At 43.5% G+C, this 22590-nt stretch overlaps 1 protein-coding gene across 1 annotated transcript in view; it reads left to right on the forward strand.

Annotated features, from left to right (window-relative positions):
• The first annotated feature begins 2114 nt into the window (after positions 1–2114).
• Positions 2115–22590, forward strand: part of ALG13 (ALG13 UDP-N-acetylglucosaminyltransferase subunit) — a 45836-nt gene continuing 25360 nt past the window's right edge. The window contains exons 1-14 of the mRNA XM_042480091.1: positions 2115–2267; positions 3195–3357; positions 3541–3679; positions 8225–8417; positions 10217–10300; positions 11254–11304; positions 12255–12301; positions 13820–13892; positions 14926–15007; positions 15207–15387; positions 16183–16258; positions 17678–17783; positions 19367–19431; positions 21477–21574. Of these exons, the coding sequence (XP_042336025.1) occupies positions 2187–2267; positions 3195–3357; positions 3541–3679; positions 8225–8417; positions 10217–10300; positions 11254–11304; positions 12255–12301; positions 13820–13892; positions 14926–15007; positions 15207–15387; positions 16183–16258; positions 17678–17783; positions 19367–19431; positions 21477–21574 (1439 nt within the window). The 5' untranslated portion in view covers positions 2115–2186. The remainder of the gene's footprint in view (positions 2268–3194; positions 3358–3540; positions 3680–8224; positions 8418–10216; positions 10301–11253; positions 11305–12254; positions 12302–13819; positions 13893–14925; positions 15008–15206; positions 15388–16182; positions 16259–17677; positions 17784–19366; positions 19432–21476; positions 21575–22590) is intronic.

Genomic DNA, 22590 nt, shown 5'->3' on the forward strand with positions numbered 1-22590 from the left:
TGTTGTATATGTAATACATGCTGTTAATTAGCACCTTGGGGCAAGTTCTTTATAAACAGAAACAATAAGGAACATAAAAGGATGTCCCCCAGGGATGCATGCTGTGCTACCAAGCCCAAAGTCAGCTAGGTTTTATTCTCTGCTGCATCTCTGCCCTGCTCTGTTGTTCTTTTTTAAGAGGCAGAAAGTGGGTCCCCATACCAGGTGTCACCTGGTGCCAGAGGAGCTATTGTGGGGGACAGTGGCAGTGGCCAAAAGGACACGCTGGCACTCCAGATTCCACCATGCCATGTGTCCTTCTTGTTCCTCCAGCCCCGGGGTTTTCTCCCTGGGATAAAGCTCCTCTGGTCCCAGTGCTAGTCCCTGGGATAAAGCCTGGGGCCGGAGCCAGTGGCGTCACTTGGTTGTGCAAGGGATGCGGATGGCATCAGGTGACACCCAGAAGAGGGATGACACCCTGTTGGGCATGCATGCATGCTCTTTGTGGCTGCTCTGGATCCAGGCTTTCTCTCAGGGCCTAGCACTGAACCAGAAGAGCAGGAAACACACATGCCATGGCAGACCCTGGAGGGCCAGTGTGCCCTTTTGGCCACTGCCATTGCCACCCACCCCACTGTACCTTTTTCTTTTGCATTGTTATCCATTTTATATATATCCATTTTATATAAGGGACACCATTTTACTATGCCATTGTATTTAATTGGACTTGAGCATCCACTGATTTGGGCATCCATGGGGGAATCCTGGAACCAAACCTCAGCAGATACCAAGGTCCCACTGTATTTATAAATCCTGAGCAACCTGAAGTGGTATAGACCTTAGGTTTATATCACACTGGAGCTAATTTTCACATTAAAGAGAGATTAAAGCGCATTTAAAGCATCCCACAATACAGCGAAAATGGCAAGTAATTGCGCAAATGATTATCACACACGATTGCACAAAGTGATATCAGAAAATTCATCGTCACTGAACTCCCCAAAGTGAAAAGGTGTGTGTTAATGCTTCTTTGTGACCACTTTAATGGCGGGTTTTACGCGACGTCGTGCAAAAGCGTTTCACGGGATAAACTCCTGATCTCCTTCATTTGATAAACTAGCTAGAAAAGCTTTACTCTCGCGTAAGACACCTATGGTTTGAAGGTTGGTTGCTGCTGAACGCAAAAAGAGAATTAACAAAATTCAGCGTAATAAAAATTACTGGGTTTCTCTTTTGTTTTAGAAACGAGAGCGTTATGAACTTCTGCGTTCACAGAGATCTCTGCATTTTTCAGAGACTGCAGAAATAATAATAATATGATTTATTTATATTCCCCCTTTTCCCAAGGGAATCAGATCTGGTTTGACACCATTTTACTATGACGTTGTTGCATTTCGTGGGCCTTGAGCATCCATCCATGGATTTTGGTATCCATGGCATGTCCTGGCGCCAAACCCCAGCGCAGACCAAGGGCCCAATGTATGTCCAATGATGGGGGACGATGGGACCTGTAGTGTCCATGCAAGATATTCAACCTAGTTTGGGGATTGCTCCTTTAGAGTCTGAACTAAAGCAGTGGCTGAGGGCTGGGCAATGATTCTTCTTCTTCTCCAGATTGTGCCACCGACTGGCAGACATTTGTGCCCATTGGCTACCATTGTTCCTTGTGTAGTTTATTGCGGAAGCTGGCCGCTTTGGACTAAAATGCTTTCAAACAGTGGTTCCCAAACTTTGGCTCTCCAGCTGCTTTGGACTCCAGCTCCCAGAATTCCTGGCCATTGGCCAAGGTTGAGGATTCTGGGAGCTGAAGTCCAAAACATCTGGAAAAGCAAAGTTTAGGAACCCCTGAAGGACTATATGGGCTGATATCTCCACTGTATTAATAACAACAACTGCTTTGACTGCCATGGCTCCATCTTGTGGAATCCTGAGATTTGTAGTTCTGGTGAGGCCTGCAGCTTGGTTTGAAGGCTCACAAAACTACATTTCCCAGAATTCCCAAGCGCTGAGCCAGGGCAGTTAAAGCGCTCTCAAATTGGGTTATTTCTGCAGTGTCTACATTTTCCATAGAGTTCAGCCGTCGCCGTGGCAATCTCAAGTCCTAGAGCGGCGCTTCCTGGTTTTTCCTGAACCGGAAGTGCCTCCGTGTTGAGTGCGTGCCGCTCTCTCCCTCGGCTCTCTATGGCCGCGTGGCTTCTCTCTCCGCCATGAAGTCCGCCTTCGTGACCGTGGGCACCACCAGCTTCGACGACCTCGTCGCCGCCGTCACGGCCCCAGAAGCTCTGCAGGCGAGTCCTTTAGGTTCGGCTTCCCAAGGAAGGGCGGAAGAGGCCGCTGACGCCAAGCGTTGCGTCACTTCCGGCGCCGTTCTTCACCCTCCTCCCTTACACTCTATGGTTGCTGTGCCTTTATTTAAACCTACGCTGTAGAAACAATGCAGTTTTTGACACCGCTTTAAGGGCAGCAGCCCCATATTATGGGATCTTGGGATTTGTAGTTTCACAAGGTCCGGGGACTCCTCCTCACCCAAACTACAAATCCCAGGATTCCACAGGATGCAGCTGCAGTCCTTAAAATGGTGTTCAACGTTAGGGAATTCTGGGAATTGTAGTTTATTGTGGCCCCAAAGCTCTCTCTGACAAAGACCCAATACACGCCAGGAATAACCCAGTTTGAGACCGTTTTAACTGCCCTGGCTCAGTGCTAGGGAATCCTGGGAACTGTAGTTTTGTAAGACATTTGAGCCTTCTCTGTCAGAGGACTCTGGTGCCACAATAAACTACAGTTCCCAGAATTCCCTAGCATTGAGCATTGGGCAGTTAAAGCAGTCTCAAACTGAGATATCTCTGCAGTGTGTTTTCAGACTGATGTAAGCTCATGCTTCGTAGTCATTTTGGAATTCCTCCTGGAGGACAGAAGTACATGAAATGTAGGACATGTCCTGGAAAATGAAAATGCCTGGTCAAGCTGCCTCTGTCTCATCTGTGAGCTAAGTAACTTTTACAGCAAAGATGATGGGCCTCATATGGCTCTCTGGATGCTGTGGGACTGCAAGTCCCATTAGCCCTAGCCAATGGCAAGGAATGCTGCCCATTGTGGCACATTACAAGGGCCACGTCTTTCTCACTCCATTTTAGAGCATCCGATACCATCTTGCATTTAGTATGGCTGAGTCCAAACTCTGTGCTTAAGTGGTTCCTCCTTTTCCGTTGCAGGTTTTACGGGATCTTGGCTATGGCAAGCTGGTCCTTCAGGTGGGCAGGGGCTCCGTGTGCCCAGACCCCTTCAGCACAGCCGCCTTCACCCTGGAAGTCTTCAGGTTCAAGAACACGCTCGCTGAAGACGTGCGAGCGGCGGATCTTGTCATAAGCCACGCAGGTAACAGTGTGTTAGTGATCACCTCTCACGCAAAAACGTGAAACCCCGTCATTGTGTTCAGATTGCCATCAGATTACACTTCCAGTTTCCCTTGTCTGATAACATCCAGTGTCTGGGTCAGAATTGAGGAGTTTTGTTTGTTTGTTTGTATTGCTGTTCAGTGTTGCTCTTCTATTTCTACAGGGGCCGGCAGCTGTTTGGAGGTCTTGGAAGCTGGCAAACCCCTTCTGGTGGTTGTCAATGACAAACTAATGGACAACCATCAGTTAGAATTGGCAAGGCAGCTGCACAGAGATGGGCATCTTTTTTACTGCAGTAGCAGGTATGCTGCTGGGCTCTCATTTAACACCCCTTTGGCTTTATTGGTTTCTTTCTCAATTACATTTAGTGCCATGGTATTTTTTAATGTACACTGTAGGACTACTGCAGTTTGACACCACTTTAACTGCTGTGGTTCAATGCTATTGATTTCTGGGATGTGTAGGGTTGTTTTAGTCTTCTATGTCAGAGAGCTCTGGTGCCACAACAAACTAGAAATCCCAGGATTCCATAGGATGGAGTCGTGAGTATTAAAGTGGTATCAGCATCCTTTTAGGCCTTTTCCCACTCAGCTCTGCTTGGTGGCTGGAAGGAAACATCTCAATGGGACTTTTCACATTCAACTGTGATTCCGCTTTTAACAGCCATGGTCTCCATCCTATACAGTCCTAGGATTTGTAGTTTGGGGAGGAATATTTAGGTTTCTCAGCCAGAAAGCTCAGCACCGAACCAGACTACAAACCCCAGGATCCCAAAGGATGCAGCCATGTCAGTTAAAGTGGATTCATGAACCACTTTAATAGAATTGTGTATAAAGGATGCAGCCATGTGTGTTAAAGTGTCGTGTTATAGTTCCCTGTAAATGAAAACTGCCCCATTTCATGCTCCAGAAAATGTCAGTATTACTGGCTAGAAAAGGAAAGATAAAGAAAGAAGAAGGTGAAAAGGGAGGTAAAAGGGAAACATTAAGGCCAGGTGATCATGAGTTTGTCACAGATTTAAAAAGCACACACTTCGAAAAGCCTTGCTGAGGAAACGGAGCATCGATTTTGAGGAGCACCACCATGAAGCGATATCACAGAACCATTTTGTTTTTAACATTTACACATCAGTCTGTTGGCCCCTTGTGTAAATAATGCTGTTTGATCAGCTTTCTCAACTTCAGTCTGCTCTGGTAAGTATTCCACACAGATATTCATGGGTTGGGGCTGGTGGAGGGGAGAGACGGCCAAATCAAAGACGTATGATAAAGTGAAGACCAATGAAGTTTCTATTAGCTGTTCGCACAAAGCTTATTAGTCTGTAGTGATAGTGTGTTGTTGTTGTGTGCCTTCAAGTCATTTCTGACTTATGGCAACTCTAAGGCAAACCTATGACAGACTTTTCTGAGGGCCGAGTGTGTGTGACTTGCCCAAGATCACCTAGTAGTTTTCATGGTAAAGTGGGCATTTGAATCCTGGTCTCCAGAGTTACAATCCGACACTCAAACCGCTGTTGCATGTTTTATTGGACCTGTTTTTAAACTACTGTCTTGTGTATAAAATTATGCTTCTTGTGCTTTGTTGTTCTCAGAGTCTTTTTTTTAAACAGCAGGATAAATCCTCTTATCAATAAACAACTAAAATTCATGGCAGCTACAAAGAGCTGTGCCTCTGGGTATCCTTTCTCATACCCTACTTCCCATATGGTCAGGAACAAGCCACCCTTCGTAAGCATAAGCCTCAGAAGAGCATCTTCCTTTTTATTCCTCTGCATTTTTACACCACACGCAGGAAAGCTATATTAAAAAGCATCCCTATTTATAAGTTACATTTACATCCCTGCTTTCCTCTGACAGCTGAGAAAGACTTGCTCAAGATCAACCAGTGACTTTCATGGCTCAGCGAGGATTAGAACAACGGCTTGGGAGATCTAGCTGCTGCACCATAACCACTAGGATACACTGCCCCTGCATCTGGTTCTTCCAAGTTGCTATGAGTGCACAACGTAATGCGAAAACAACACATCAATTGAGGATGTTTTGGCAACAATAGGCCAAAACATATTGCAGAAATCATTCAGTTTGAGACCGCTTTAACTGCCCTGGCTCATTGCTTGGGAATTGTAGTTTGTGGTGGCACCAGAGCTCTCTGATAGAGAAGGCTAAATGTCTCACAAAACTAGTTCCCAGGATTCCCTAGCATTGAACCAGGGCAGTTAAAACAGTGTCAAACTGAATTATTTCTGCAGTGTGGATTGAACTACAGGCTGAATGCTTCCCTTCCACTAAAAGGTTTTGTTTGGGGGGCTCCTGAAGGTGAATTTCAAGAGGGTGGGGGCTGTTGTGCCAAGAAAGATGGTGAATTCCTCCCTCTGCAAACAATAATTTGAAAAAGACATATGCTGATGTTATATTAGAATTTGTCATTAACAACATGCCAGCTGTAGCACAGGTCATCCAGCTGAAGATCACCGATGGTCCGTCTCAAGCTGTGGATCAAAGCTTTGCACCTTCATGAAGCTTAGTCGGTTCTCTTGGGCAGGTCACTTGGCTTAATTTATATTTTGACTTATGGCAATGCTATCCTAAGTTATCCTTGACCAAAGTCAGGCTTCCATGGCTGAGTGAGAATTCAAACCCTGGTTCCCAGACTTACCGCAGCACATTGGCTCACATTTGAAAATGCCATGGCTCAATGCTATGGAATGACGGGTTCTATGTTGTGTGAGCTATTTAGCCTTGTCTCTCAAGAGAGCCCTGGTGTCACAATATACAAATCTCAGAACTCCCCAGGATGGAGCCATGACAGTTAACCAGTGTCAAACTGCACTTAATTCTGCAGCGTCGTAGATGCAGCCAGAGTCAACTTAACACACGGTGAGCCATTAAAGTCTGGGAAACCAGGGCAAGATTTATTCAGATGGGGTTTGCCATTGCCTTCCTCTGAGGCTGAGAGTGTGTGTCTTTGTAGGTTACATATGTGACAAACACTTTCCCCCGATTAACGTACGGTTGGTTGTGTTGTTTCCTTGCAGGGCCCTTGTAGAGACACTTCAGTCAATGGACTTGTCAACCCTGAAGCCTTTTCCTCCTGGACAGCCAGAAAAATTTGCTGAGTTCTTGGACAAAGCGATTGGCATTTGAATAAACGGACCTGTGCATTTGATAACTTTACACAGTTCAGCATGTTTGTATCTGTGCATCATGAAATTAAAATTTAGTTGAAATGATCCACCTGGGTTGCATTCCTTGGGGTTTGTGTGTATAGAATTGTATCCATGAGTACCGGAGACATTTGGCATCCTCCAGGTAAGTATTCCCATTCCCAAACAGCCTTCACCTGGAAGGTTGAAATAAGGTACTATCACAGGCTGGTTGAGATTTTGGCAGACTGAGGCTGCATCCACATTGCAGAAAGAATCCAGTTTGACACCAAACTGCCATGGCTCAATGCTATGGGATACTGGGTTTTGTGGCGCCAGAGCTCTCTGACAGAGAAGGCTAAACGTCTGGCAGGACTAGTTCTCAGAATTCGCTAGCATTGAGTAGCGTTAAACTGGATCATTTCTGTCGTGTGTTTTGGAGCTCAGTCCTTGGTTCAGTTGCAGCAAAACCAAGTTCAAAATGCAAAAGAAGACGTAAAGTGTTACTGCAATGCTAGAAGTGTGGAGACTGGAGGCAAACTTAGGGGGATAAGACCCTCATTTTGTCTCTTTCTGAATGGAAAAGGTTGGGCCTGCTGCAGCTGTAATGTTCCTTGAGTGGAAGCAGGAGTTTCCGCAGGTGTTGCTGGTCCTGCAGGTCACACACCTGTTGAACTTCTCCCTTGGAGACCCATTAAAGGTGCAGGAGCCCTGTCCGCTTTGGAATCTGGTCCTTTCCACTTATAATGTGTGCATAATACACAATGACTTGAATTTGGGCAACAGACTGTCATGGTGTGCGATGGTGCTTCTGAATTTCCCACTCTCTTCCATGCTGCAGTTCAGCTGCCACATCAACTGCATTCGGAGAGGCCTGGGAGGCACATGGGCATGTTACTCTCTTGCCCTCAGAGAGAGAGAGGCAAAGGCAAGAAACCAAGGTGGACAATGACAGGGTGGCCACAGGTTGGAAAGGCCTGGAAGGCACGTGGACATGTCACTCTCTCTCTCAGCCTCAGAGGCTTGGCAAAGGCAAACACTGCCCGGCCCTGGACCAACCTTGCCAAGAGAGAAAGCCCCTGGCAGAGGAGGGTGGCCAGAATCATAAGCCCGCAAGAAGGGCCAGCCAGTCCAAGCCCATTCTGCCATGCAGGAACTCTCCATCATCTGCTTAAAGCCTTCCAGAGGCTGGGGAGGCCTGAGAGGGGAGCCTTTGCCTCGTTGGGGCTGAGCCTGGGAAGCCGCGCAGCTGGGCTGCTGGGAGCGCGCGCCCCCGCCTTGAAAGCAGGGCCCTGGGGCCCTCGGGAGCGCGCCATTGCCCCACTCTTGCCTCCCTCGCCAAAGGCCTCCTTCGCCTCCTCTCCATTGCGCTGCCTCCCTCTTTTCCTTCCCCCCTTTTCCTTCCCTCTCTTTTGCACCCCAAAACCTATTGGAGAACTGGGTGCCTGCCTTCCTTGCCTGGCTGCTGCCAAGCGAGCTCTTTCTTGCTCTCCCTTTCTTCCACTGTTCTTTCCTCCTATCCTTCTTTTTCTTTCTTGCCCTCCTTTTTCTTCCACTTTTCCTTCCTTCCTTTTTCTTCCATTTCTCTTTCCCCTTTTCTTTCTCCTTCTTTTATTTCCTCATTTCCCTTCCACTTTCCTTCCCCCCTTTCCTCCACTCTCTTCTTCTTCCTTCCTGCCCTCCTTCCTCTTCCACTCTTCTTCTTCATCCTCCTCCTCCCCTTTTCCACTCCCTTTTTCCCTCTGGAGGAGGAGACCATGCAGAAAGGCTGGAAGAAGTACTTTGGCCAGAAGTCCCTCTCGGAGGTGACCATGGACGAGTATCTGGGCAGCTTGGGCCTCTATCGCAAACTTACCGCCAAAGATGCCACCTGCCTCTTTCGGGCCATTTCTGAGCAGGTAACCCTCAGGCAGCATTGGCAGAGCCCCCCAAAACCAAGCTTCAGGGGCTCCCCTTGGCCCTTTCTGCACCAAATGGGGCTCCATCTCTCTTGGTTTGGGGCATAGGGACACCTGGGTTGAAGGTTGTGGTTGGCATCATTTGCAGGTTTATCATTTTGGGGTGCCAAGGCCTTGCGCCCCTTTTGCCAGCCAGGTTTTGGAAGAAGTTGTGGGGCTGGGAAGAGAAAAGAAAGCCTTGCCATGATGGAGTTCTTCTTCCTATGCCTCACATTGGCATCTTTTCTTTTAATGTCCTTATTAAAGGGCTTGGCAAGGGTGCCTTGCAAAATAAAAAGCCTTCCCCCCCAGGTTTTTCATCTAGGAAAGACCTTTTATATTATTATTATTATTATTATTATTATTATTATTATTATTATTATGAACAGCAACACCAACAACATTTGTTTGTAAGCCCCCCCTTTTGAACCCAAAGGCAAACCATCAGACATATACTACCTTAGTTCTCTCTTTTAATGTCTTTATCAAAGGGCTTTGCAGGGAGCCTTGCAAAATAAAAAGCCTTTTCCACCAGGTTTTTCATCTGGGGAAAACTTTATTTTATATCATCATCATCATCCTTTGTTTGTAACACCCTTTTTACCAAAAAGGCAAACCATCAGACATATATACTTGGATATATAATCCCTTACGTCTTTATTTTAAGATGTTTATTAAAAGGGTTTGTGGGGTGCATTGCAAAATTAAAAGGTGGTTCCCCCCAGGTTTCTATCTGGGGAAAACTTTTAATTTAACAACAACAACAACAACAACAACAACAGTAATAATAATTGATTGTAACACCCTTTTGACCAAAAAGCAAACCATGAGACATATATAGTCAGACATATAATCCCTTCTTTCTTATAATGCCTTTATAATAAAAATGAAAAAGGCGGTGTGAAAATAATGGTGATGGCTTATAATGCCCTTTTTATACATAACCCAGAACGAAACAGTTTAACACTGTAAAATGCAAAAGCAATATACTAATATCTGGTAAGGAATACCAAGGAAAGCAGTTGTTTGAAAAACAAACCGAGGAGCGGCAACATTGAGCCATCCTTCCTCCAAAGCAAAGCAACAATATGACAAGAGGGTGAAACCACAAACCATAAGGTTTGGTTGGCTTTCAAGTCCTTTTTCTGTTTTAGAGAAAACATCATTTTTTAAAAATACCAATTAATCATATATATGTGTGTATGTGTTTTAGCTGTTATTGCTATTTACACCTTGAGTAGACTTTTAGGTATTGTGAAAGTGTTTGCACATCGTTGCAGTTCCTGGTTGCGGTTTCCTTTGAGGTGCAAGGCAGGGATAAACTCTTCAGATAGATAGATAGATCTTGGATGTAGTTCTCCTTTCTCATCTACACATTGTAGGGCTGAGGTTGCAAGACAGTCGATTTAATGGCTGAGATGAGATTTGTGCCTAATTTATAGCCTCTTAACTCTCACGCTGCACCATTTGTTGCAAAGGAACACATTGGGTAGCACTGACCCATTAAAACGAATGGTACTTTAAATTAGTCATGACTAAATGTGTCATCGTGGTTTCATTGGATTTACTTTTAAGCACGGTTCCAAGTTAGTCCTTGTGCATTTTTAATCCTGCTTTTTGGCCAGAAATTGGCTCGCCGTGTAATAAACCCGTGGGTAAAAAATGCGATCGGAGCACAAATAACATGATTAAGTAACCTTTCCTTGCTATTCACTGCTTATTCCAAGTCTCTAAAGTTCTCTTTGTTTTCGTTTTCGTAGGTCTATGCTTGTCAGATTCATCATATGGCCGTCCGAAATGCCTGCGTGGCGTTCCTGCGGAAGAACCAGCGGAGTTTTGACTCTGTAAGCATAGCTGTTTATGGCGTCTAATATATATATATATATATATATATATATATATATATATATATATATTTAACTTCATAATAAGCATTCTTGGAAGCACAGCTTCAGAAGGTTCTTGCACTTGGTATGCAATCCATTAGATGCAAGTTGAGTTTGCAGAAACGTGTTCATTTGCTCTTCAGTTTTAGTGGCTTTGCAAGCTATCCCCATTTTTCCATGTCATTTCTACCTCTGGTATCGATTGTTCTGATAAAGCAATGCCCAAAAACACATCTATTTTGCTAAGTGTGTTATACCTAGGCTTGCCGTTTGTCCCAGAAAAAGAGGACAAACCTGGATCTAAGGTTGAAGCAGCAAATCCTGCATTATTCAAGGCAGGAACCAACAACAACTGAAATATGTAATAAAACAATGCTAAATGTCAAAAATGTGATGTTTGTGTATGAATTATGGCAACCCTAGATATAGCCATATCCATCGGTGTTTGATTTTTCTTATGTGTCGGAACCTTTATGATGGAGTTTGCAATTTGGAAATCTGTAGTTGCTTACCTGCCTCAGGTGTTTAGCTGCAAAGCACTATGTAAAGCCTATGGCGCTATACAAATAAATGTGATGATGGTGTTGATGTGGGAATGTGTTCGACTACATTCATTTTGTGTTGTGAAAAGCACTGTTGATTTATCCTTTAACTCAGAGGTTGCTCAACCACAAAGTTTGAGGAATACATTACCTATCAGCCTGCACCCTTTGCCTTGATAGCCAGGGCCGATGGGAATTGCAATCCGACCGTATTGCAACCTGCTCCATTTCAAAGGACACATCAACCATGCTTTTCCCAACGCTTTGGACTTCCTTTTTAAAAAGAGCGCAGAGTCTATATACTAATCTGGGAGCACTGGCAAAGATGACGCTTCCGTCTCAGTTGACTCTATTCTCTCTTTGCTTAAGTATGTGGAAGGGTCGTTTGAGAAATACCTGGAGCGGCTTGGAGACCCCAAGGTAAGCCTGGCGTTTTATGACACTTTAAGGTTGCACTGAGACGTTGATACCATTATATTTGGAAAGCTTAGTACATGCCCAGCTTGAATAAAGCCTGAAAGCGAGAAACTCCTCGGAGTCATAAGTGGAGAGAAAATGGTGGCAGGATTCCTCTGAATTTGACCCCAGCAACTGTTGATTTAATTCAAAATTTCCTTTTTTCCTGACTACTACATATTTTTAAAATACAGTAGTAGCAATACTATAAACAGTGACATTCAGGTTTATAGTTTTAAATACCCTCTATCTCAAGTTTTATTTTTGCAAAACCTAGTACAGTACTAACTTAACTACTTCCGTGGAAATATAAGATATACCTCATGCTGTAATTGACCCTCTCTAAATCCAATCCTAAATTCAGCCTCAGCCTAAATATCCTCCAGAAACCAGACTCCCATCTGATCTTGGAAGCTAAGCCGGGTCAGTTCTGGTTAGTACTTGAATGGAAGACCATCAGTGCCAGAGGAAGCAACTGGCAAAACCACCTCTGAGCCTCCGTTGCCTAAGAAATGAATGAGGTTGCCATTAACTGACAAGCAAAGTCACATATCAGCCTCAGAGCTTTGCAACTTGTAAAGATATAGTATTGTTTAGTTGCAGTCGCTGATAAGTGGTTTCATGCTATTTTACAATAATGATTTAACCGCTGTTACTTTCTTGTTGGCGTTGTTTTATATGGTTGCAATTTGAGTGATTTGTAAGCCGTCTTGAGTTTGAATTTTATAACAGAATGGGAGGACTTCTGTGCTTAAGAGCTAGAAACCTGGAAGTCCTTTCAGGCTGTTACCTAATGATAAATGTTTTATTGAAGTAGACTCCAGAGCCTTATATTGGAGGGATATCAGTGCAAAATACCTCTCTTACATAACTGAATGCAGAGTGGTCAGTTATCTTCCCTTCTATACAAACAGGAAAGTGCTGGACAACTAGAAATCAGTGCCTTCTCATTGATCTATAAGTAAGTATTCAATCTTCTAGCATCATCCCTCAAGCCTTGTTTTACTATTAGAAGATGCAGATGGCGTAAGGTCCAACTATCACAACCATTGGCACCTTTCGTTTGGGAACCCAACAGAGTTGCCTCTGTTTACTTGATGCTCATAGTATTAATTTGAAATAGAAAAAGTGTGGAGAGGAGGCCAGAATCCAGTAACTTAAACTCCTCAGATTTGGCACCAGCCAGACATGATTTTTACTGCTGGGTTTTCTGGAAAGCTTTAAACTGGGAAACTTTCCAGTCTCCTAAATGGAGCATGCTCTAAGTGACACTTCCCAGGCGTTTCAAACAAGGGAGACTCAACTTGTATTGGATCCAAACTTCTATTCAGTACTTGATTCCTGCCTTGGAAGTGAATGGGTTTGGAGATGTTTTCTGCGGAGGTGGCAGCACCTTTTCTTTCCTTCCAAAGTTGAAATCGCAATGGAAATATTGCAACAACCAAAGTGGCCCTTGAGCTCTTCTTCTTATAGTGACGTTTCCAACTAAAAATCTCCCCAACAGACACTTGTTTTTGCCCAATTCAGAGGAAAACATCTGCAACTTTTGGAGGGTAGTGAAGTTGGTTCAGGTCTGTTGATCCTAGAGAACTGTTTCCAGCCTTTGCTGGTGAACCATTACAGATTATAGTCTCTGCGGTTGCGGTTTGGTCTAAACGTTACATATATTTGCAGCCTTAGAAGTGTCACTTATGTGTAAGAGGGAAGTGTGGTTATTTTAAACACTTCCAAATACAATGTAGGCTACATTAGACCTTAATTAATAATAATAATAATAAAACCCCAAAGGGAAATAGAAGCACTGCTTGCTGTGTGCAATCCTGCAAATGCAGTTTGAAGTGCAATGTAATTGTTGCCAACACTTTTGAGCGGGGCACCTTTGCCTTCCTGTTTGCTAAAGAGAGTTGTCACCTCCAAACAAAATGGATGTACTGTATCTACTTGGTACTACAGAGAGTAAAATGCTCCTTGGGAGTCCTCAAAACCAAAGATCTGGATTTCCTAAAGGTGAAAATTTAAACCAGAAGGTGTTAATGAGCTCATTGGCTAATCCTGGTTGTAAAAGCTTGGAATTGGCAGGACTCATGAGTAAGAAAGGAGATTGTACAGGTATCATTTTTTGCTCAGCTACTTCCTTTAAGACAGTGGTTCCTAAACTTTGGTTCCTCCGGTGTTTTGGACTTCAATTCCCAGAAGCCCTAGCCAGCTTGGCTAAGACTTAGGGTTTCTGAGAGCTGAAGTTGAAAGTATGTGGAGGAGCAAAGTTTGGGGATGTCAGGAATAAACTCTTCTAGAACATAGGAAAACATGAAACAGTTGCCACTGGGAGATAGTTGCGTCACAGGTGGAAATGCTAGATGGGTTGGCCATTTTGGTCCTCCTCTTTGTGCAGAAATGCAAAATAGAGTGTTTCCTCGGTAACATTTTTTAACAGTTATGTGTGTGTTTTCACGTTTCTCGCTTAACTTTTGTTACCCAGCCGAGACTTCATTCTTTACCGACACCCTGGAAAGCCTCCTTCCTATGCGACAGACAACGGCTTTGAGGAAAAAGTAAGCAAATTGTGGTAGGATAGAAGCAAAATGGGTGTGAGAAAAGTATATGCATGTTCTTGTGTGTGCATCTGAAAGAGAGAAAAGCCTTTATGCTTGCAAGGATTTTGCAAAGTTGCTTGGCGTTGTTTCCCTTTAGATCCTCCATTATGTGCCCCTAAGTTTTACCCTCGACTTATTGATGTGTCCTAATTGTGGTCCCAAAACCTGTCCTTGAGGTCAAACATAGTTGAGTATCTACAGTATGTTTGAAATACTATTTGCCAGGCTTTTAGCCGACTCTCCTCGGGGGAGAAAGGTTGCGTTTAAATGGATCCAATAAGTAAATACTAAACATTACCAAGGATTAGCTTCGGTGCCTTTCCCTTTTCTGTGCTTCTGTTACAAAAAGTGCAGATTTGTAAGAGCAAGTAGAAGAACGGTGTGAGTTTCTTGCTTCGTGGTAAGAGTACATACTATATAATATTTTCCCTTAAGGTAAACTGACCTTTTGCGGTGGTTCTTAATAAAACACTTAACTCTCCTTTTCGGTCCCCTTGAGAGCTTAGCCACTGTTTTGTAGATGCGGATGGGCTTGAAAGCATTATTTGTGAGAGGGGGAAATACTCCACAGTAACCTCATTGTCAACTTCGCAACTGTTAACTGTAGGAATTTGAGAGCCGATATACTCAGAAAGCTATCCGTAACCACAGGCATAATCCCAATTGATGGAAGGTAAAGCCAGCCAGCAAAGCTTTTCTCAGAAGCAGCAGCAACTTGCCATAAGAAGAAGATTGCTTTTTGGTAACAGGGCGAAGATATTGGCTGGCTTCCTGCCTTGCAGTTCATAACCTGGAGTTACAGATCCATAACTGCTCCGTATTCAGTAATATCGGAGTTGGAAGAGACCCCAAGGGTCATCCAGTTTTGGACTATGGATCCCTGATTCATCTAGCCTTGGTTCACAATAGTGTCCTAAACTCTGAAAAGATATAAAATAAGGTTCTTCAGATGTATTTGTTTTTGGATAACTCTGTGGATTTGACTTTTCAGATACTACTCTGTTGTTCCAGTAATGGCCATTATGATTCTGTGTACAGCAAACAATTTCAGGCAAATGCTGCCATTTGCCAAGGTAAATAAAAACATTGGATTTCCCCGCTCCCCATTCCTTTTGTTAAACATTTGACGGATTAAGTTACCCAAAATGTGAAATTTACCTACTAGAGAAGGTTGTTATGGCTTTTGGTCTACTCAACAAGGTTACTACGGGCCTCAAGTCCTCAGGGTTTTTATTATCCTCTCTTGCGTAGCCTTTTGCTTTGTCTCTCCAGCTGTCTTGTATGAGATCCTATACAAAAACGTCTTCAACGTGGACGAGGAAGAGCTGAGGACCGCCGTGGAGATGTTTCGAAGCGGGTCTAAGAAAAACAGAAGTGGTGGCTCTGTGGGGAGCGAGGATGCCAGTTTCGACTGCCTTCCCGAAAGAGGGTCCAGGACCTCTCCAGAAAAAAGGTATTGAACCAATAATAAGAAATAGGTTCATTTACTATGTTTTTTCCCCCTGCCTTAGGGCAACCTTTGTAACTTGTGAGTCTTTGGTAGTAGGTGGGCTTTGGTGTGTATATGCTTGGTTTTTTCCAGGGCTGTGGAGCTGGTGCGACAAATTATCCACACTTAACTCCTCTGTTTTTCTGCTGTCCTACTCCCAACTCCTCCATAAATGGGAAAAGAAACATATATCATTTTGTAAAAGCAAATTTACTGCTGTAAAATGGGAGCCAAAAGGCATTTAACCACTACCTTGTTGTGACTTATCAGGCTACTTAGATGGATTGTTTTAAAAAGTAACATTTCTGAAGAAGAAGATGTTCCCTAAATATACAACAAAACTTAGGAAGGTAATATTATAAGTATTTGTTTTGAGGTTAGGGTGAGAGTTGGTGCATTTCTACTGAATCTGACCTCTTCTGACTCGATGATTCTGACTCCACAGCCCTGTATTTTTGCTTGTTTCCTTGGCTCCATCTTGTGTATGATGTATGTATGTATGTGTATATAGAGAACAAACTGTGAAAGTGTGAAGATTTGCAACTGGGACTGACAGTATTCAGAAGGGAACAGTTCTGCAATGTTCCCAGTAGAAAATCGTTGCGACTGGGAAGGATGCGCTTCCGTTGACGATAGACGCGCCACTTGATGGTGCCATTGAGCTTCCAATGTTTCCGCAGACGGCTGATGCTCTTGTTTTTCAGCACTGGACAGCGGCAGTGATGTTTCCAAACCCTGTGTGTGTGTTTAATCCTTCAGGCTGGAAGATTGGGAGAGCTTTGAGTCTGCCGGCCAGCCAGAGGAAAAGTGCAAACAAGCCGTCGAAGAGGCAAAGGTTTGGCAGCTAAAGAGAAAGAGGACCCACACACTGAGTGTTTCTTGCTTGTAAAACAGAGGAGACATGGTTTTACGTCTCTTTTCCCCTTTCTTCCTCCATTTTGCTTCCCTTCTGACACGACACTGTCGGTGTTTAAAGGCCACTTGGGCATTTTCTGCTCCAAATCCTCTTTTAAGGGGTTGATAGAAATAGGACCTTAGAGAAAATGACACTCCAGCTTTCTGTGCATAACCCCATATTGAGGGATGTGTGTGATAGGGATGCAAATTCCTCATTACTTTGTCCTTGCATGCAAGGATGAGTCAGTACTCCCTGATGGAGGAGAAATGAAGTATTTGTTTCTGCAGAGAATTCTCCCCATATCTGAGCAAACCAGAGCATCTGGGTGATTTTTCTGTTTAGCAAAACATGTGCATTTGTTGTTTTCACACACAGAAAAAAAATGTATAGAATACAGTTTCCTGTGTAGAAAACACAATGCATATTTTCTGCATAGTTAAATGTGTTTTTGCACACACACAAACATGGTCTGGGGATGCTGGGAGTTACTGTCCAGCAATCCATCTTTAGTCTTGCATAAGTCATACCTTGTTAGAAAAAATTCCTTCTATCAGTCCTCTTAATACTTGGTGCAAACTATGTATGCACTGCTCCTGAGGTTGCATAGAATCATAGGCCTGTTACAAACGGGACTTTGCGGCGCCCCCGTCATGTGCTAGGGGTTGGCCGAGGACCTAGCGTCCATACCGGCCTCACCTCTAGCACATGACAAGGGCGTAAAGATGGCGGCACCCTGTACACACGGGTGCCGCCATCTTTACGTGCTGGATGCTTAGCGTCCGCACGTCGTGCCCCAGATGGTGCTTCTTCTTTGCTGCTTCCGGGAACCACGCAGTTTGGCTGCTGCGGTTCCCGGATGCAGCAACCGGCGGCGGCAGCAGAGCTCTGCTTTTTGGCGGTTTGTAACCCGCCATAGAGATGGAAGAGACCTCAAGGGCCTTCCAATCCAACCCTCTTCTGCCATGCAGGAATACACAGTCCAAGCACTCCCAACAGATGACCATCCAACCTCTGCTTAAAGACCTCCAAGGAAGGAGACTCCACTACACTCCGAGGAAGGAGTGTGTTCCACTGTCGAACATCTCTTACCATCAAAAAGTTCTTCCTAATGTTGGGGTGGAATCTCTTTTCCTGTAGTTTGAATCCATTGCTCCATTTCCTGTTCTCTGGAGCGGCAGAAAACAAGCTTGCTCCCTCCTCAGTATGGTATCCATTCAAATATTTAAACAGGGCTATCATATCACCTCTTAACCTTAAACTAGTACAGATACTGGCCTGGTGAGCATTTCTTATAAAAGCAGGGTGAAAGTTGCAGCCCGCCATCTTTTAAATTGGCACCATTTTAATTTTTTGCAGCCTCCAGACAACCCAAAGATGCCCTTTCCTTACAAAGTACTGAAAGCGCTGGACCCTGAGATCTATCGGAATATCGAGTTTGATGTTTGGTTGGATAGTAGAAAAGGTATATTACGTTAATCTGTATATAAGGATGCTTTTGCATATTAAAGAGCTCTACCTGCACTTGATCATAGCTAAAAGACCAAAAGCACTACGTAGTACAAAAGCTGTACAGGGAGAAAAGCAGGATATAAATTAGATAGTTAAATAATGAATTGGTGTACAGTAAATACAACAGATGTGGATGTTGTTTATATGCATATTAAATGGCAGCATCCTAGTGTTTCATAACTTAGGGATATGCAAAATAATTGCATTACATGTTTGGTTGTGCGAAGCACTAGTGTGCAGCCAGGAATATAGAACAGAGCACTCCTGGTTGAAAGGACACCTTATTGGAAACACATTAGATCTAATAATGTCCCTGTCCTTATTTTATGACATAATTCATTGTTTTCCTACTTGGCTTTATTGGCTTTCTATGGTTGTTGACCATGTAAATTATACTGAATTATATATATCAGACATTGGGGAGATTCTATGGCTAGAATTCTACATCAGTTGTTTAGTGAAGTATACTCATGTTGTATACTTAACTAGCAGCTTAGGACACCTCCCAGCCTAACTTAGAAGGCAGCAGCTGCTCCAAGGGAAGAAAGTCCATTCTGCTGGGAAGTGGAGCATTGGTTAATGATGTATTGGTTAATTGGGGCATTGGTTAATGATTTTTCCAACCGTCAGCAAGCAAGGCTATGGCAGGGCCTTGCAACAGGGGTCTTACTCGTGGTTGTCGCAGCCTCACTCGCTGGCAGAAGGGGCTGGAAACACCATCCATCCATCCACAACTACCAACTGGATGGACCTCCTTCTCTCAAAGCAGCTTCTGTCCATTAAAGTAGGTTTGGTGGGCATTGGCAATCATGAATTGTGACTATGTAGGGATTGTGCATATGGAGCAGTTACAGATGCATAACTCTAGGGACCTTATCACAATGAGGCACTTACCGCTGCCCAAACGTTGTCCAGATGTTGCAGAAGTGCCAGAGGTATGATCGTCGGTCGCACTTCTCTAATGTAATTGAGGCTTCCCGCTTTCCTGTCAATGAAGCGTTTGTAGGGAAGTCTCGGAGAAGCCATTTTAATAACAGAAGATCCTGATATTAAAAAATGGCTTCTCCGAGGCTTCCCCACGAATGCTTCAGTGATGGAAGGAAAGCGGGAAGCCTCAATTTAGAGATGCGTGATTGATGATCACACCTCCGACGCTTCCCCAACGTTTGGGCAGCAGTAAGTGCCTTGTGTGATAAGGTCACAGGTTATGAATTTGTAAATGCAATAGTGAATGCCAGCCTATATATGACAGCTGCTTCAGTGCAGAAGAGTGCATTGCCCTCTTCTTTGCCATCAGATAAAGACTGTCTGAAGGTACTATTCATTAAGTTAAAGGATGTAGAACCATTAATGCACGCTGCTACATTTAGCACTCCTGTTCGTTGCACTCACAATGCTTGGATGCTTACTGTTTGTTTGTTGGTGCAGCGTATTTTAAGACAAGGGTTGATAAGTCGGTGGTACTAGTTCCACTTCCACAAAAATCAACATTAGTATGGGAAGATGCTTAGCTTGGTTTTCTTTTTCCATTTTCAGAGCTTCAGAAGACAGATTACTTGGTGTTCGCTGGGAGACAGTACTATCTTGGGGACAAGTGTCAGGTTAGTCCTGTTAAGTTTATTTAGTAATGGTTTGTTTCGAAGCAGGTTTTAATAACAGATTCCAATTCAGGCCATAAAGAGTGAACCAAGGGATGCTTCTATGGAAGGAACTAAACTAACTTGATTTAAAGGCATAGTCGGCTGCAGTTTGGGGTTGTGGTGGCGGCAGCCAGGTACACTTTTAAAACCCACTTTCAAATAGTTTTGCAAACTTGGGAATTGTCAATATCTGCCCTACTCCTGGCTGTTAGTATCTGTGTTATGTGTCTTTCCCAAGTTCTGTGGCCAAAACCTAGTCTTCCAAGCTTTTTCCTCTGGGGAGAGGCCATTGTCTGATCTGGAGATTCATCATTTCGATTGTGTTTATCCTTAGTCTTTGGTGCTAACAGCCAGAAAGGAAACCTTTTGTGGTCTATAGAAACAGGGGAATTGATGGTGCGGCCTTTTGTTTCAAATTAAATTAAACTATTATCTCAGTTTTTAGTGCTGAAATATTTTACAACCCCAGCCTTTGTGGTTTTGTGAATCAGTACAAGAATAATTGAGGTTGGGAAGAGCAGGAAGGGCTGTGTTCCAGAACGAAGCGCTGATCTTTGCGTTCCGTATTCTGCATTATATTTTTAGTCCTGCCTTGCATTCGTTTAGAGACAAGGATCGCTTGACACTTCTTCTGTCCTAGGATGCTGTATGTTGTAATGTAACTCTAATTTTTCCTGTTTAGTAGCTTGCTGTTCATATTCTCCTTGTCTGCCTTTTTCCGAATGGCTGACATTCGGAGCTGTTAATTTAGTTCTCAGGATGCAATAGTTTTATGAGAAGAGAAGGTGCCGACTCTTTGACTTTCCCCTTGAGATAATGTTCTGCTCCGTCCTTTGTGCTCTGAGTCTGTAGCTGAAATGCGACGGTGCGATCGCTTAGTCTTTCTCAATCAAGCCTTGAGTAGCAAAGTGATAGAGAGGAGCTATAGAAAAACCAGATTTGGAAAGCACCCAGTGAATGCATCATCCAATCCTCTTAGTCTAGCCTTCACCCACATCAGGTCAAAAGAAGTACTTTAGCCCCATCCTGAAAATGGGGACCATCTATAAATAGTTCATCACATTTGATCTTTTATAAGACTACTTATATGCTCCAGCGTTTTATGTTTCAAAACCAAAACCATCCAAATAGGTAAACACAAAGTAAAAAATGTCGAGCTCTATTGGCTTGTTTTTAACCTGCCAAATGGGTCCATCGTAAGCCTTTCTGTACTGAGAGCAGCTGTTCCCAATAAAATTTGGTCAGAGCAGATGGGTGAGAATTTTATTGGGTCCGTTTTTTTGAACAGAGTGTCCTCCCCAAAGCCAAAAATCCCTTTGTAAATTCAACAAGAGCATCTTGTTGACCTCAAGGGAGAGGCACAAGATATCCTTTTAGATGTCTCTCCTGTTCTTCTGCTCTTTCACCTTCTTTCTTCTTGTCAAGTTGGTTTTGACTTAAGGTGATGCTAAGAATGCCAGCCCTCCAAAAACACTGTTATTGAAAGTCGTGCTCAGATCTTGCAAGCTCTTTTTTTGGCTTTCTGGATTGAATAAATCCATCTGGACTATGGTCTTCCTCTTCTCTGACTGCCTTCCACTTTACTGTCTTTTCCAGTGACTCATGATATGTCCATAGTATGATAGCCTCATATTAGTCAATTTCACTTCTAGGGGAAGTTAGGGGTTGATTTGCTCTTGGACCCTGCTTCTTTTTTTCTTATCAAAAGTGAAACTAACACTAAAGGCGGCAGGACTGGAATCCCAATAATCCAAGGCAGGCATCCTAACTTTTGGGTAATATAATAAGAAAACTTTTCCCTTCACTATGTTTTGGACTTCCAGTTCCGGTGAAAAGGTTTGTGGTAATGAGTCAGTATATATTATATGTTCAAGTATTATAATAAAACATGCTGCTTTATAAATGGAATCTGACTTAATTCAGCTGTCATCATCATCATCGTCCATTAAAGTTGTCCATTATCCTCATTATCCCTTTAAATTGAAGCTGGCTCTTGTTTTTCCCAGGTCCGCCTAGACACCGCGGGCAAATACTACAACGCTCACATCCAGGATGTCGGACAGGATAATACGGTAACCGTCTTCATTGAAGAGCTGGCAGAGAAGTACGCATCTCCCTTTTTTGTGGTGCCTTAGTATTTGTGGTTGATGCTGGGTTGCCAATTAGCCCCTGTGCTAATGGGACTGAAGTGGATTACAACATAAATACTAGGGCTTAGCCTGGGCTGCATCTGAAGCCATGGTGATAATAATAATAATAATAATAATTATTATTATTATTATTAACCTTTATTTATAAAGCGCTGTAAGTTTACACAGCGCTGTACATCAATTTTTTAGTCAGACGGTTCCCTGCCCTCAGGCTTACAATCTAAGAAGACACGACACAAAAGGAGAAGGGAGTGGTGGTGGGGAATAGGATCAGGTAATAATAAAGCTATCTCCATGCAGAAGTGGTTATCTTGTTTTGCAGGACGCTTCCTCAGATGCACTTGAGTTTAACACTGATCGGTTCAACAGCTGGTTTATGAACTTAGCTTCACTGTCCAAAAAGTGACAAATCTTGATGATTTACTCTTTCATTGGTATAATTTCCCATTTTCTTTTCTGGTTGGGACTGTTCCCTTTCTTCTGTTGCAGTCCTTATAGACTTGTGCCGGTTGGTTGTCCTCTCTTCGGATGGAGATTATCAGTGCACTTTTTGGGGGGTTCTGCCTTCATCTTGAAAATAGACTTGAAGAGGAATAGACTATTGCGCACCTCCTAGAATAGGTGCATTAATCTAGAAGGGGACATTGGGTATATTAGTAAAGAGGAAGCAAATCTGTTGCTTGAGGCAAAGTTACAGATAGTATTCCTTGGAAGAGCCAGAGCTGATATGGCTCCCTGCAGAATTTGCTGTTGGCAAGCGTTTGCTTCTCTTTGGCAAGTTGTGACCCTTGGAAGAACCGAACCAAAATATGTACCAAGAGAAAACAATGAGGCTCTTGATAGAGCTGTTGCTTTATTTGTGCTAGGACTTTATTCCTGGATGGTGCAAAGTAAAGCAATAATGCAAATGAACAGGCAGTTGTTTCAGTTTGGTGTCAAGTTCACTCTCATCGGAGACTGCATGAAGTCT

This window comes from Sceloporus undulatus, chromosome 7 (assembly GCF_019175285.1).
Source record: "Sceloporus undulatus isolate JIND9_A2432 ecotype Alabama chromosome 7, SceUnd_v1.1, whole genome shotgun sequence".
Taxonomy (NCBI): Eukaryota; Metazoa; Chordata; class Lepidosauria; order Squamata; family Phrynosomatidae; genus Sceloporus; species Sceloporus undulatus.